At 40.2% G+C, this 15,702-nt stretch overlaps 1 protein-coding gene across 3 annotated transcripts in view; it reads left to right on the top strand.

Annotated features, from left to right (window-relative positions):
* JAK2 (Janus kinase 2) overlaps window positions 1-15,702 on the top strand; it is a 130,651-nt gene that overhangs the window by 61,563 nt on the left and 53,386 nt on the right. For all 3 annotated transcript variants that reach the window (XM_060762282.2, XM_060762280.2, XM_060762281.2), the window contains one exon: window positions 15,127-15,250. In XM_060762282.2, the coding sequence (XP_060618265.2) occupies window positions 15,127-15,250 (124 nt within the window). The remainder of the gene's footprint in view (window positions 1-15,126; window positions 15,251-15,702) is intronic.

The raw sequence follows: 15,702 nt of genomic DNA, 5'->3' as shown, positions 1-15,702 counted from the left end.
TAAAGCATTTGTGAGAAATTTGCCTTCATAAAAGAGCCAACTTCAGACTGAATTATACTACTAAATAAATGATGAATCAGTCAGTCTTCAAACAATCCTGATACAAGTGCAATGATTAGTTGAAGTTATTGTGGATTTCTCAGAGTTATCTTTTGCCATATTACTATATACATTTGTGTATAAATTGACCATATGTGTGTGCGTGTGTGTGTAAAGAGAAAGAGAGAACGAGAATGAGAATGGGTTTAGGGACCAAAATTATGGATTTTGATATGGCTTATAGATGGGGGGGGGGGGGGGGAGTGCTAGCATCATCTCACCCCGGCCACTGCTGTCACTATTTTCCCCCAGGCATTCAAAAAGACTTTTGCCACTAGCTTCACTAGAGGGTTGGAGCCCCCGATGGCACAATGGGTTAAACCCTTGTGCCGGCAGGACTGAAGACCGACAGGTCGCAGGTTTGAATCCAGGGAGAGCTCCCTCTATCAGCTCCAGCTCCTCATGCAGGGACATGAGAGGAGCCTCCTACAAGGATGATAAAACATCAAAAACATCCGGGTGTCCCCTGGGCAACATCCTTGCAGATGACCAATTTTCTTACACCAGAAGCAACTTGCATTTTCTCAAGTCGCTCCTGACACGACAAAACAAAACAAAACAAAACAAAAAACTAGAGGATTGCAGACCTCGCTGGTTGACACCACCAGAAAAGGGCAACACGGCTGCAACTTCCAGAATCTCTCAACCTGTGCATTGTACTAAACTCCCTGCTTTGTACTTTCCTTTCTGGTCCATTCAGAATGGGGAGGTTTACTCACAAGTAAGCAACCGGACAATCACACATCCCTTTGCCCAAACCAATTCTTGTCTCACCTGGTGCTGTGGCCACTGTCTCCTTTTCGGCTGATGGGGCCTCCGCACATGTGCTCCTGTCCTGGCTCATCCTCCTGTGGCAGCACACTCCCCAAGCAGCAGACCACAGTGAGCTGGAGGGCTGGTAGCAGCAGTAGATACGGAGCAGCTGGCCCGTTTCACTGGCCGCCCGGGAGAGGAGCACACCACCACCAGATTTGGAGAAGAGGCAGGAAGGGGAGTGCATTGCGGGCCTCAATGGCCAACGACAGGACAAGGGCACTGGTTGCAGGATAAGCAGTGGATTAGATGGGAAGTGGCATGGACAACGAGTGTGTGACCTTCCACTTATTTACCTGTAGATCAGTGTTTCTCAACTTTCCAAATGCCGCGACCCCTTAATACAGTTCCCCATGGTGTGGGGACTCCCAACCATAACATTATTTTCATTGCTACTTCATAACTGTCGTTTTGCTACTGTTATGAATCGTAATGTAAATATCTGATATGCAGGATGTATTTTCATTCATGGGACCAAATTTGGCACAAATACCCAATATGCCCACATTTGAATACTGGTGGGGTTGGAGGGGTGTGTGTGTTGTCATTTGGGAGTTGTAGTTGCTGGGATTTATTGTTCACCTACAATCAAAGAGCATTCTTCTGAACTCCACCCACAATTGAATTGAACCAATCTTGGCACACAGAACTCCCAAGATCAACAGAAAACACGGGAAGGTTTTGGTGGGAATTGACCTTGAGTTTTGGAGTTGTAGTTCACCTAAATCCAGAGAGCACTGTGGACTCAGACAACGAAAAATCTGAACCAAACTTGGCACGAATACTCAATATGCACAAATGTGAACACTGGTGAAGTTTGGGGAAAATAGACTTTGACATTTGGAAGTTGCAGTTGCTGGGATTTATAGTTCACCTACAAAGAGCATCCTGAACCCCACCAATGAGAGAATTGGGCCAACTTCCCACACAGAACCCCCATGACCAACAGAAAATACTGTGTTTCCTGATGGTCTTTGGTGACCCCTCTGACACCCCCGCACGATCCCCCCAGGGGTCCCGACCCCCAGGTTGAGAAACGCTGCTGTAGATAAACTAATCACTCCCTACTCCGATCTGCCCAGAAGGGAAGGCACAGAGATGGTGGTATGAGAGAGGAGATGGAGGTGATACAAACCCCAGTGATGCCACTACCTTTTGCCACTTAACTCAGAGAAGGGAATAATAACAATAACAATAATACTTTATTTATATTCTGCCCTTCTCCCCGTGGGGACTCAGAGTGGATTACAGTGTAAACAGATACCGACAAACGTTCAATGCCTTGTTACAATATACTGAGACATGCAAGCACAAACAAAGTCAAAGGCCTCTCCTTTCATTTCCGGCTTTGGAGACAGTACTCTTCTCTGGCTCTGGGGGAGTTGCTGTTCTCCATTTCTAAGCGGAGGAACCTGCGTTGTCACCTGGTTGTGTGACCGGCATGACAACTTGGAGTATCTTAAACCTTTCCTGCCAATGTGGTACCTATTTATCTGCTCACATTTGCATGTTTTCAAACTGCTAGATTGGCAGGAGCTAGGGCTAACAGCAGGAGCTCACTCCATCCTGCTGATTCAAATTGCCAAACTTCAGGTCAATAGTTCAACAGTGCAAGGGTTTAACGCATTGCACAACAGCATCCCCCATTTTTATAAGAGTTAATACTTCTCTCTTTTATCAAAAACGGATGGGAAAGCACGAGAGAGTCGCCAACATTTTCCTGCCCGGGTTAATATTGCACTTTATACTTACCTATGGATAAGTCTGTCTTGTTGTCTAAAATGTTTTGACTTAATGCCTAAGAATACATGTAACAACATCTCTTGTTGATCAGATGTAATGGGTTGTGAGAAAGCTTTGGATGTAATTTTATTTCATCAAGCGGTTTTATAAAGTTCTCCATAACTTTGTTCTCAAACTAGTTAAATCTAAAGGTAGAGGATGAATTGCAAGGCTGACAACAGCATTTACTTTTATTTCTATACAAGGATCTTCTCATTCAAAAAAGAAAGAAAAAAGTTATATTAGGATTAGTCTCTCTCCTCTCTCTCCCTCTCTCCCTCTCCCTCTCTCTCTCTCTCTCTCTCTCTCTCTCTCTCTCACACACACACACACACACACACACAAGGCTGTCCAAATTCTTGTAGGATTTCTGAGTCCCTTTGCATCCCTAGGGAGGAACAGTGTCCAAATTCCAGAAATCCTAAAATTTGGGATTTTTTGGCCCTGAGTACAGAAAGCATGGAACATAATAAAAATACTAAGAATGCAACTGGTAGCTTCCCAGCTCTTCAGTCCCTTATGTGTGGAAGGGTTGGGGTGAGAAATTCTCCTTTGAAACAGTGCAGCTACATATCCAGCTATAAAAAGGAAATTATTTGGAATGAAAAGAGTGTAACGACATGAGACTGCAGTCCGTTGACCTAGAAAATTCCAAATAAAATCAATAAACTGCATCTAACTTTGCTGGTTCTGTGATGCCTGCTTGATTAAGTGACTTGGTTTTCAGAAAAAGCACTCAGTTTTTCCAGGATGCTCTGAATGAAAACATTTTGACCTCCAGGATTATTAGGAAGACAACAAATCAAGCTACATCTAACTTTTATGGGACTTTGAGTACAGTAAAAGCTGCTCGTTTAGTGGAGATTTATGTTGGGATCCTTCATAACCATTGGCTTTAATTGTATACCTGTGCCCAAACCATCCCAGAAGCAGACTGAGCAGGCTTTTAAGTCAAATTCTTGTGTTGGTTTTTATGTACCCTAGTTGGAACTGAAGCCCCAAATTGAAATCAAATGGAGCTATGTAAGAAGATATTCTTACACACTTTCTTCCATCTCTTTCCACCACTTCCAGACCCACACTTCACTTGTTTATTGAAGCTTTCATTTAGTTCACTTCTTATGTTCTGTTGATGGAACACAATGTTCCTTTCCCAGAAGTCTGTTCTCACTCCCTTTCTGCCAGTGAATGTCTTTGCCATTGCTCCCATCTGTACTTCCCTCTGTCGTGTGTATGTCTTGGAAGGCAAGGGGTGCAAGCAGCAGCAAGCAAGTTGCATTGTGAGTTGTGTTTGTGGTCAGAGTTTATAGCAAAACTGACACAGAGGGAGTTAGTGTTGGATTTGAAGTAGAGGGATGTACCTGGTTGTTCAGGTATGAAGCTCCCTGGGTGGCCACAGACAAGTTGCAATCTCATAATTTGGATATCGCACTAATCCATGGTTCAGGGAATGACCTGGAGGATGACCTGATGTCTGAATTTTCAAGCCATATTTTGTCATTTGCTGGAACACCAAGAATTCATGCCAAGTATGACTTGGCAAGAGATCTGAATATATCAACTGTGGTCATGGCCATCTCAGCCTCTTGAGATGGCTGTACTCCAGAGACAAGAGTAAATGCATAAACTAAATATTCAGAAGATTGGGCTATAATAATAATAAGTAAATTAAAATGTAATGTTCGTTTGTGGGATTAACATAACTCAAAAACTACTGGACGAATTGACACCAAATTTGGACACAAGACACATATCAGGCCAACAAGTGACCATCACTCATAAAAACAATAAAAAACACAGCAGAAGAGAATTAAAAAGTCTAAAAAGAAAATTTACATTACAATGCTTGCGCAAAACCACACACATATATTTATGCAAACACACATACACATATACACACACAAAACACATATACACAGACTGGGCCACAGCAATGCGTGGCAGGGAACGGCTAGTCATCTATATAAATAAAAATGTAATGCTTGTTTGTGGGATTAACATAACTCAAAAACCACTGGATGAATTGACACTAAATTTGGACACAATATGTGTATTAGACCAGAGAGTGACCATCACTCATAAAAACACTGACAAACACATCAGGAGAGACTTAAAAAGCCAAAAATACAGACATGACTGGACTGGACTTAATGTCAGGGGACAACCTTTACCTTTTATACTGTATATGACAGCTCTGGTTTTGTATTAACCTCTTGGACTAATAGTAATATAATAATAATGACTTTATTTTTATACCCCGCCTCCATCTCCCCGAAGGGATTTAAATTGGGACGAGACCGGACAAACATAGGTTAAAAACACGACACAATAAAATAAAATGAAAAAAATCACAATAACATAATGCCACATCATAAAACAATCAATATCCTGAACAGTAATAAATACTGAACATGGAAGGCTAGGAGCCTGTGCAATAGTTTCAGGACGGGCTGGTGGAAAAGTGTAAGAGCTGACAATAATTAGGGCTAGAAAGGTAATGTCATTTGTCATTTTGAACCCAGGTCTGTAGGGCAGGGGACAGTGATAAGTGCAGGAGCTGATAGTAAATTACAGTTGGGGGGGAATTATCTGGTGAACTGTGTAAACATAGGCACAGTGGAACATCCACGTTTTTAGGTTCTTGTGAAAAGTGGACAGGTTGGGTGCCAGTCAAATCTCCCTGAGGAGAGAGTCCCAGAGCCGGGGGCCACAACCAAGAAAGTCCTCTCCCTTGCCCTCACTAACCACTCTTGAAATGAAGGTGAGAGTGAGAGAAGGGCTTCCCCGGAAGATCTTAGAGCTTGCTAGGGTTCATAGGGGAAGATGGGATCACAAAGATAGGCAGGTCTTGAACCGTTTAGGGCCTGAAATGCGACCAGAAGCTTATCGGCAAGTATCTTCTTGGATTAAATATCTTCTTGTGTTGTGATGTTTTCTGACTCTCTGTTTCCATTAACTGTTTATTCTTCTTCACAGTCTGGCTTTTGTCTTGTGCTTTAGGATGGAGTGCTCTTTAGCAGTGTTTAGTTTTGATAAAATGTTTATATATAGCCATCTTTGTCATTCCATCTCTTGAGTTCTGGGTCAAGGCCCTTGGGTTCCAATGAGTAACAACGTGCAATCTCAGTTTGCCGAGTTACAATTTTAAAAGAAAAAAGAACATTAAATTTTATAAAACAACTAGCCGTCCCCTGCCATGCGTTGCTGTGGCCCAGTCTGTGTATATGTTATTTGTGTGTGTATATATATGTGTGTGTATATATGTGTATATGTGTATACATGTGTGTTTGCATGTAAATACGTGGTTTTGTGCATGTGTTGCAATGTAATCTTTTTGGGGTTTTTTTGCTTTTTAAGTCTCTTCTGCTGTCTTTTTCAGTGTTTTTATGAGTGATGTTCACTCATTGGCCTGATAGGTGTCTTGCGTCCAAATTTGGTATCAGTTCATCCAATGGCTTTTGATTGTCTTAATCCCACAAACAAACATTACATTTTTATTTATATAGACTAGCCATCCCCTGCCACACATTGCTGTGGCCCAGTCTGTGTATATGTGTTGTGTGTGTGTATATATGTGTGTGTATATATTTGTGTATATGTGTATTTATGTGGTTATGTGCATACGTTGTAATGTAATGTATTTTTATTTCATTTTTTGGCTTTTTAAGTCCCTTCCACTGTGTTTTTCAGCGTTTTAATGAGTTTTTTATATAGATTAAGAAAAAATACATCTTTATAAAGGTTTGTTGGTGGGGAATTGTTAAAGTATGTGGATGGAATAATTTGTGGGTTTGGTTCTGTTTACATGCCTTGAAATGAAATAGCCCTTAGAGTGAAAGGGCCATTTCCCTTCAAGGCATCTGTATAACATGTATTTTCCTTACAGAAAAGCATGGGCAATATTTTGCAGAGATTTTAGGAAAAGCTGGTTATGTAACTTGAGTTTCTTCTAAGTGAGAATAAAAGATTTTTTGGAAAAAAATTAGAAAATTTGAGGGCAGGAGTTTGCAAGCTGGCGATTTTGGCAGTAGAAATTAATCCAGCTTCAAGTAGTACTCAACATTTGCTCGCTCTGGCAATTGTTGTGGAAAACTGTAAGTGAAACTAGTTGGCTGTGGGAAAAGATGGCAAGAATGCCAGAGGTCACAGACACATCTTAATCTTCTGCCTGACTTGCTTGTCATTCCAGATAGATAATCTTAGCATCAGAGTGCATTGCTGGTATATGGGCTGACTCATGATTCCAGTTAAAACCTCTGGAAAGTATATATTTTTGCTTATTTGGTTTGTCTGTGTGCAAATTTATGTCCAGTCTTACGTAATGTTGAACTCAGTGGGCTACTGAATTCTTTTAGGAGATTAGAAAAATGATGAAATGCTAGTGTGTCATCCTTTTTGTTGTTGTTGTTGTCAGAGCATTTCTTTCTTATAACTGTGTGACTACCAGAACAGAGGGAGTAAATCATCCCCAAAAACTGTTATGTTCATTAATTCTTTCTTCTTTTTTGCTGTTGGTTCACTGCCTGGGCCATTACTCATATTAGCATCACAGGTTCTAAATGTCATTGCATTAAATCAGTTATGGTTGAGAGTTTTGTGGCTGGCCAGCCTGCATGATAATCAAAATGCTTTCCAAATCAGTGAAAAAAGCAATAGTTTACTGCCTGCACAATTTTGATATACCCATATTTATTTCAACTTTCAAAACCCTGAAACCAAAAAAAGTATTTGCTGGCAAATGTAATGTGCGGTTGCAAAAAGTGCACTCTTTGTAATTTGGCCCCAAAAAGGTGTGAATTACAGTCGTTGCCTGCTTAGAATTCCTTATTTAAAAACAAAAGTATTGGAATAACAAAGCTTCCAGCGATGGAAAGGAAACCTTGGTGTGCATTTGTGCTGTATAAAATGAATCTATTTATGCCCTGACTCAATGTTATGAAATCATGTTTTCATAAAATAGAGTTTTACAAGGTCTTGAGCTTTCTGTGCCGAAGAATGGTAGTGGCTCACCAAATTACAAAGCCCAGAATTGCATAACATTGTGCCATGGCCATTACATTTGAGGTGAGATTCCTCAAATAGGAGAGCTCCAGGTGCCTCTGAAGCAGCTTCTCCTTTTGCTTTGGCTCAGCACGAAGATTACTGTATTACGCGAATATAATGCGCACCCTGATTTTGGTGAAATAATTTAGCCAAAAAAGGTGAGCATTAGATTTGAGTAAATACGGTATTACTCTGCATATTTCAAATAATCAGTTTTCATCACAGAGGCAAAACAGAAGGAAAGAAAGTCTGAACCTCTTTTTCTTATTATATCCTGAAGATTTTTTAGGCTTTACAAGAGGGTCTTGATCTTAGGTTCTTCCCCTTCTGCCAGAAGATGGCCATTGAGTCATGCTGGAGGATCTAGAACTTCATAGAGTGAACATCTCTTTAGGTACTCCAGTGTTTTTCTATGGTCAACATCCAGCAAAGGTGCTCATAGAGTCATGCTGGAGAACATAAAACAGAGGTTCCCAAACGTATTTGGCGTACTGCCAAATAATCAGGTGAAAAAATACTCAGTACCCCCTGGAAATCTACCTTAAGCAAGCAAACAGAAAGATACAGTGACACATTTGCATTATTTTATGTGTCTGTATTTCTACCTATACTACAACATGATAAAGAAATATGTAAATAAGACATCTTGAAGATTGAAATTATAAAATGATTTATTAAAACTAGTCATAGAAACATTCACATTATACACAGAAAATCAAAATTACCAAGGAAAATGTTAAAATTAAAATTATGAATGACATTAAAATTAACCCTAAATGAAAAGAACGAACCTGGTGCGCTGCTATTGGTTTATTAACATTTATCTATATCTTTGTCAGCAGCATGAATTAAAATTTTTAAATACTTGCTGTATTGTTTTTAACCTATTGTCACACAATTCAGAAACAAACTAAATTAGAATTCATACATGTCGCCCATTTGTACTATTGTAAACAAGTCATTTCATGAACGTATTTCTGCCAGTGCATGCTGGGCTTCCCAACAATGCCCAACATGCCTGCCTGCCAGCACTTGCTTGTAAAGACCTGTCAGCGGACTTCACCACAGATCGATTATAACTTGTTTCTTCATTGTGGTGTCTGTGAAATGGCACATATGGCGTAGGAAATACTATATGTGCGAATTTCACAGATCACCACTCGAAGAAACATTGATACAGGTAAGCAGCCATTACTTCTTCGTTGTGGTGTCTGTCAAATCACACACATGGTAGTTCCTGCACCATATGTGCAAATATCACAGATCACCACTCGAAGAAATACGATTACAGGTAAGCAACCATTACATTTTGAGTGCTCATTAGGAAAATAAGGGAATTGCTACAACAACAGAGGAAACATGTCCTAATTGTTTTTCAAAAATATCTTTCTATTTGTTTCCATTGCCCCCTTATTTTTTATCAGTGTTTCTCACTTTCACTGCGGGCTATCACTGCCCCTTTAGCTCATTCCAGAGCCTCCCAGGGGGCGATACTGGCCACTTTGGGAAGCATTGATCTAGAGAGTCCCAGATAACTTTGCTTGAAGAAAAAAAAATAGAATTCTTTTTATTTGTGGTTTTGCCCTTTTGTGGAGTTCCTGTGTCCCTAACGCCAGCGGATGTGGAAAGCTGACTGTATGCACTTCCTCTCTTCTGTATAGCTTGAGAGAGTGGTTTTTGCCTGTTTCTTTAAATAGTTAAGATGTTCCTAAATATGTAATGAATTTATGTAATGAATAGGGTTGCTTGTTAGCTGGTTGCATGACAAGCAACACCTGTTGACATTTCCTCTTCTACACAAGCATTAAAGGGGACAGGAGTTGGCTCCAGTTTCGAATCTAACAACCCTAAGGCTACTTATTTAAGCTGCTGCATTATCCTGTATATATGCAGGCGTGTGTTTCAGCCCCAAATGAAAACTGTTTCACTTACTTGCATTGATAATATTTGGTGCATTTACCCCAAGGATTTCTTCTTCTTTTTCTTGGAAGCATTTCTTTTGCAGCTGGAATGCTCAAATTGAACTCAGCGCTGGGGACATGAGAACAGAACCTGGACTTAATGTACAGAAGTTGACAAAAGCTTACTTGTATTTCAATCCATCATATTGTGGCTCATGGAAAAGGGTTTCAGTTCTTTGCTTCTGTGCGAGCAGAATTTCAAGACTTCCAAGCGAGACTAAAGCATTTTTGATTGCTTTGAAAAGCAGTATTAGTTTTAAGAATTTTCCTTCCAAATAATAGTGCAAAGCTATATTTCTTAAGCTATATGATGATATTTTTCACCTATAGTCCGAGGGACCAGTACCATATTTGTACCCATGGGCTACAATAGCTTCTTTTTTTCTTTCCTGTAAACTCTTGGGATGGATGACTTACTGACACTTTGAGTAACATTGGTAGGAAGGATGTGCATCCATGGGGTACTTAATCATTCAAGATGTTGACTTTGTCAACATCATTTTTCTGTTCTGTACATCAGGCAGGGTGTGAAAAGAATTTTTTAGTGTGTGTCTCTATGCTGTATAGCAGTCTTCAACCACAGATTGTCCTCAAGATATTGCAGAATACAATTTCCATCGCTCCTATTCATGGGTCATGATAACCAATATAAGTGAGAATTATGTTCAAAATACAACTAGCATATGAATCCTGCACACAACAAGGATAGTGGTGCTTTTACAAGTCCCTCCATAAGATGCAAGGTTTGCACAGAATACTGCCTGAGATGAGATTTTTTTTCTATTTGTGTACACCTGAACATCTTAACACCCTTTTCTCAGAGCAAAATTGGCTCCGAATGAGATCGAAAATAGTTGTTCTGGCCGTTAAAGCCTCCAGGTGCATCTGCACTGCAGAACCAATGCAGTTTGATGCCACTTTAACTCGCATAGCTCAATGCTATCAAAACCTGGGAGTTGTAGTTTTAGAAAGTCTTCAGCCTTCTCTGCCAAATAGCCCTGGTGCCTTGCCAAACTACAAATCCATTTATTTATTTATTGTTTCAGAAGCAAATTGAGGGTACAGTTATAATGTTTTTTGAAAAACACAAAAACTTGGCATTATACTAGATTTTCTTTGACCAGAAGCTGACCACTTGGAGTGCTTATGGTGTCACTGTGAGAAGGTCCTCCATTGTGCATGTGGCAGGACTCCAACTGCATTGTAGTAAGTGGTCAGTGGTTTGCTCTTCTCTGCATGCGCATGTCATGGACTCCACTTTATAGCCCCATTTCTTAAGATTGGCTCTGCACCTCATGGTGCCAGAGTGCAGTCTGTTCTGCACCTTCCAAGTCGCCCAGTGTTCTGTGTGCCCAGGGGGGAGTTTCTCATCCAATATCAGCCACAGATTGAGATTCCAGGTTTTAGCCTTCCACTTTTGGACTCTTCTTGCTGAGGTGTTCCTGCGAGTATCTCTGTCGACCTTAGAAAGCTGTTTCTTGATTGGCTTGCTGGCTGATATCCAAACAGAGGATGGGCTGAAGATGTCACACCTTAGTCTTTTCATTATTAGTAGCTACTTCCCGGCAGATGTCAGGTGGTGCAATACTGGCTAAACAGTATAATTTCTCCAGTGGTGTAGGGCGTAGACATCCTGTGGTAATGTGGCATGTCCCATTAAGAGTCATGTCTACTGTTTTAGTATGGTAAGATGTATTCCACACTGGGCATGCATGTTGAGCAGCAGAGTAGCAAAGCACAAGGGCTAATGTCTTCAGTGAGTCTGGTTGTGATCCCAGGTTGTGCCAGTCAGCTTTTGTATACAACTCTATTGATTTCATGACATTGAGTCATATCAGTTAAAGGGGCATCAAAAGTACATTAATTCTACCGTGTAGTTCATATATTGCCACTTGGTGGAAATAAAAAAGACAAGGATTGGCTAGATAGTCGTTTCGTGTTAATCAAGGGTTTTGGTGAGGAGGTGAGAAATGCAAGCCTATGTTAATAAAACCAAGGCCGAAGTATGGAAATAAAGATTTCACCTAAACATTAAGGAAAAAAATCTTGATGGCATGAGCTGTTACACAGTGGAATATGCTGCTGCTTTCCTTCTCTGAAGATGTATAAGCAGAGACTGGGTGGCCATCTGTCAAGAGTGCTTTGATTGTGTGTTCCTTCATAGTAGGGGATTGGAAAGGATGGCCCTTGGCCTCTTTTCCAACTCCATGATTCTATATAACTACTGAACAAGTTTCAAAAGAATGATTGAATCTTAAGAAGTACCAATCAGCCAATTTGTAATAGAAACAGTTCTGTCTCTTGCATTCTGTGCTTGTTTTTTTAATTCTGATTTTTTAACTGTAAGATGCACACTAATTTCAATGTGTTTTGTGTGTGTGTGTGTGTGTGTGTGTAGAGAGCACCCTTGATTCTAAGATACACCCCATTTTAGATATGTTTATCTAAATATTTATTGTAGGGTGCTTGAGGTTCATGAGAATGTTATTTACACCATTGGAAAAAGCATTTTAGAATGTGTATTAAATATATAAATATATAAAGAATGAATCATGTGCATAGTGGTTTATAAATGCCTGAAACAAATTTTTATTTCCACTTTTTAAACAAGTAATAGTAAATAATAGAAATGCCAGTGTTTCCCACAGCAGTCATAACATGCATTCTTGAATGTATTTTACAGTGTTATTTACAGTAGCTATACAGTACTTTGTATATAAGATGGACAAACCACATCCAACATAATTGGGTTCATTCATTTGGAAGCATAGTTGGGTCTGTTAGTTGTCCTACCAAAAATTAAGGAAATTCCTCTTGACGTCTTGGCTATTCATAAAAGACGGAGAGCTGCTTAGTTCTCATTTCGGGGTGTTTTTATATGAAAGAAATATGTTTTCATTTCACATAAAAAGTTTTATAGGCTGTGACTTTCCATGACTTGCAAATCATCTGCTGAGTTACTGTTTTCAAGCTGCATTCCAGTCCAGGGAATGTCAGCAAATTCTGCCATTCTTCTGGAGATACAAGAAAGGATCCTTTTTGAAAGCCTCCTCCCTCTGGATCCCTCTGCTGATATCCAAAGTGACTCGCAACTGAATCACCTTTTTGCTCAGCACGTGAATATGTGGCAAGTGAGTGCTTCTCCTTTAAAGCATTTGCATCTGTTTTTTTAAAGGCACATTTGGTGCTTTAACCCCATGAGAGGCAGTCTTTTTTCTTCCTTGAATTCTCCAGTCTTGCTTTGTCATGATGTTATATCACAGAGGTGGCTCTTTCTACCTATGAGTAAGCCATAATTTCTCTGCCTCCAACATCCATGCCCTTTGCTTCAAGCAGGCAAAAACAGAGAGAAAGAGGGAGCCATGAACCGAACTATATATATATATGCAGAGTTAATGCAACCATAACACAGCCCAACACAAAAATATTTTTTTTCTCGGTGTCTTGGCTTTTAGGCCTGTTCCTGGTTTATTTCAGGCACTCATTCAGTCAATTGCATTGGATAGAACACATCAACCCTAGTTTCATAGATATGGTTATCATGATTTTCTATGGGCAGATGGTGACTGGTATGTGACATATGTTTTGTACCTCAAAAACTAGCGCTGATAGGGGGAAACTGGTGCCATTTTTGGAATCAGAGGTCAGATATACCCTGCAACAGGACTAACATTTGAGGCAGCAAAATGTGTGTTGGCCAGTTAATGGTTGCAGTAACTGGAAAGAATGGTATTATAAATAAGAGTTGCTGTCTGTCTGTACAACCCAATATGCACTAAATGTTTTTCTGTGGGCATTATGAAGCATTGTCTTTGTTTGTGTGTGTACTTTTTTTCGTGTCAGTAGCAACTTGAGAAACTGCAAGTTGCTTCTGGTGTGAGAGAATTGGATGTTACCCAGGGGACACCTGGATGTTTGACTGTCCTGCGGGAGGCTTCTCTCATGTCCCTGCATGGGAGGCTAGAGCTGACAGACGAAAGCTCACCCCACTCTCTGGATTTGAATCGCCAACCTTTTGGTCAGCAGTCCTGCCGGCACAAGGGTTTAACCCATTGTACCACTGGGAACTCCTTTGTGCATAGTTGGTCTTCCACATTTGTGGATTTAACTTTTGCCAGTGTGTTTATTCATGGATTTGATTAATGTGTTATCTCTAGGAAACTTTAGATCTGGCTTATCCAACTCATAGCCCACAGGCTGCATGTAGCCCAACACGCCTATGAATGTGGACAATCACAAAATCATATATTTACTTAAAACATTATGATATTTTTGGAGTGATTGTGTGTGTGTGTAACTCAATTGCATGGATCTTGAGAGTGAATTTTGTAGACGACAGAGCAGAATGGAATAATCAGAGTATGTTACATCCACAAATATTGGAGTATTATCTGTAATTCACATTATAATTAGAAACTTGAAAATATGCTCGGCGGCTTTAAAAGCCCCCTCCCCCCCCTTTTTTTTTTTGCTCATCAGCTCTTGTTAGTGCATTTTATGTGTGGCCCAAAGACAATTCTTCTTCTTCCAATGTGAAGCCAAAACGTTGGGCACCCCTGGTGTAAATCCTCCAGCATTACTGCATGGTCAGTATCTGCCAGAGGTTGCACTGGAGGAGCCTCAAAAGACCAATCCCCAGGGCAGAGAGTTCCACTGCTGAACGGCTCTCACAGTTAGGAAGTTTTTTCTAATGTTCAGATGAAATCTCCTTTCCTGTAGGAAAAAACCATTGTTCTCCGTCCTAGTCTCCAGGGTAGCAGAAAACAAGATTACTCCCTTCTCCCTATGATTTCCCCTCACATAATTATACATGGCCATCATGTCTTCTCTCAGCCTTCTCTTCTGCAGGCTGGACATGCCCAGCTCTTTAAGCCGGGCATGTTCTCCAGACACTTGATCATTTTAGTTTGAGTTATCTGGACACATTCCAGCTTGTCAACATCTCCTTTCAGTTGCGGTTCCCAGAATATGACATAGTATGATTCCCGGTGTGGTCTGACCGAGGCAGAATAGAGGGGTAGCATGACTTCCCTGGATCTAAACACTATACTCCTATTTATGCAGCCCAAAATCCCATTGGCTTTTTTGCCGCCACATAACACTGTTGGCTTATGTTTAACTTGTCCACAAGGACTCCAAGATCTTTTTCACACGTACTGCTATTGAGTCAGGCAACTTCTGTTCTGTATCAAAATACTAAGATCAAAATGTTTACTCCCTGTGGAAAAAAGTTTGTATTTCTTTCTTTCACCACAAATAACACACAGTATAATGTAACTGATTGCTTTCTTCAACTTTTCAACAGTAATATTTTAATATATAATTGTAGAAGAAGTTAATAAGCTTTGTGGTTCTGTAGTTCAGCAACAGTTGGCAAGTAGTTCTGTGTGAAATAACCTACAACTAAAATGCCTTCCTCCACCGATAGGTATCCTGCCGGTGTATCACAACATGTTTGCACTCATGAACCAGGCAGACCGATGCTGGTATCCTCCAAACCACGCCTTCCAAATCGAGGGATCAGCCACACTGACAGTACTCTACCGAATAAGGTGGGCTTTGATGTGTATAAAGAATTGCATTTTAATGACTTTTTAAAACATCTAGAGGACTATAAGGAATATAATTATAGCAGGGTTTTTTATTGCTTGCATTTTTATTGATATTCAACTGTTAGAGGAGTTCACAGTAGGAATAATGGAATTGGCCCTTGTTTTTATTTTCTTTTACATTCATCCTTTTCACATGACTTAATTCTTTGGTCTCCACAAACTCTGTGTGCATGTGTAACATTAGAGTGTTTCACCTGCAGTCTTATTTGTAAATATCTATTTGCAATCCTATTGCAATGTCACACAATGAGATTAGATTTTTCACATGAGATTATTTCCAAGACTTCACAACCTCTAAGGATGCCTACCACCAATGCAGGCGAAACGTCAGGAGAGAATGCTTCTAGAACATGGCTTTATATCCCAAAAAACCTACCACAACCCAGTATTTC

The sequence above is a fragment of the Anolis sagrei genome, chromosome 2 (genome assembly GCF_037176765.1).
Source record: "Anolis sagrei isolate rAnoSag1 chromosome 2, rAnoSag1.mat, whole genome shotgun sequence".
Taxonomy (NCBI): Eukaryota; Metazoa; Chordata; class Lepidosauria; order Squamata; family Dactyloidae; genus Anolis; species Anolis sagrei.
Note: the sequence above shows the minus strand (reverse complement) of the source record. Positions and strands in the feature narration are given on the sequence as shown.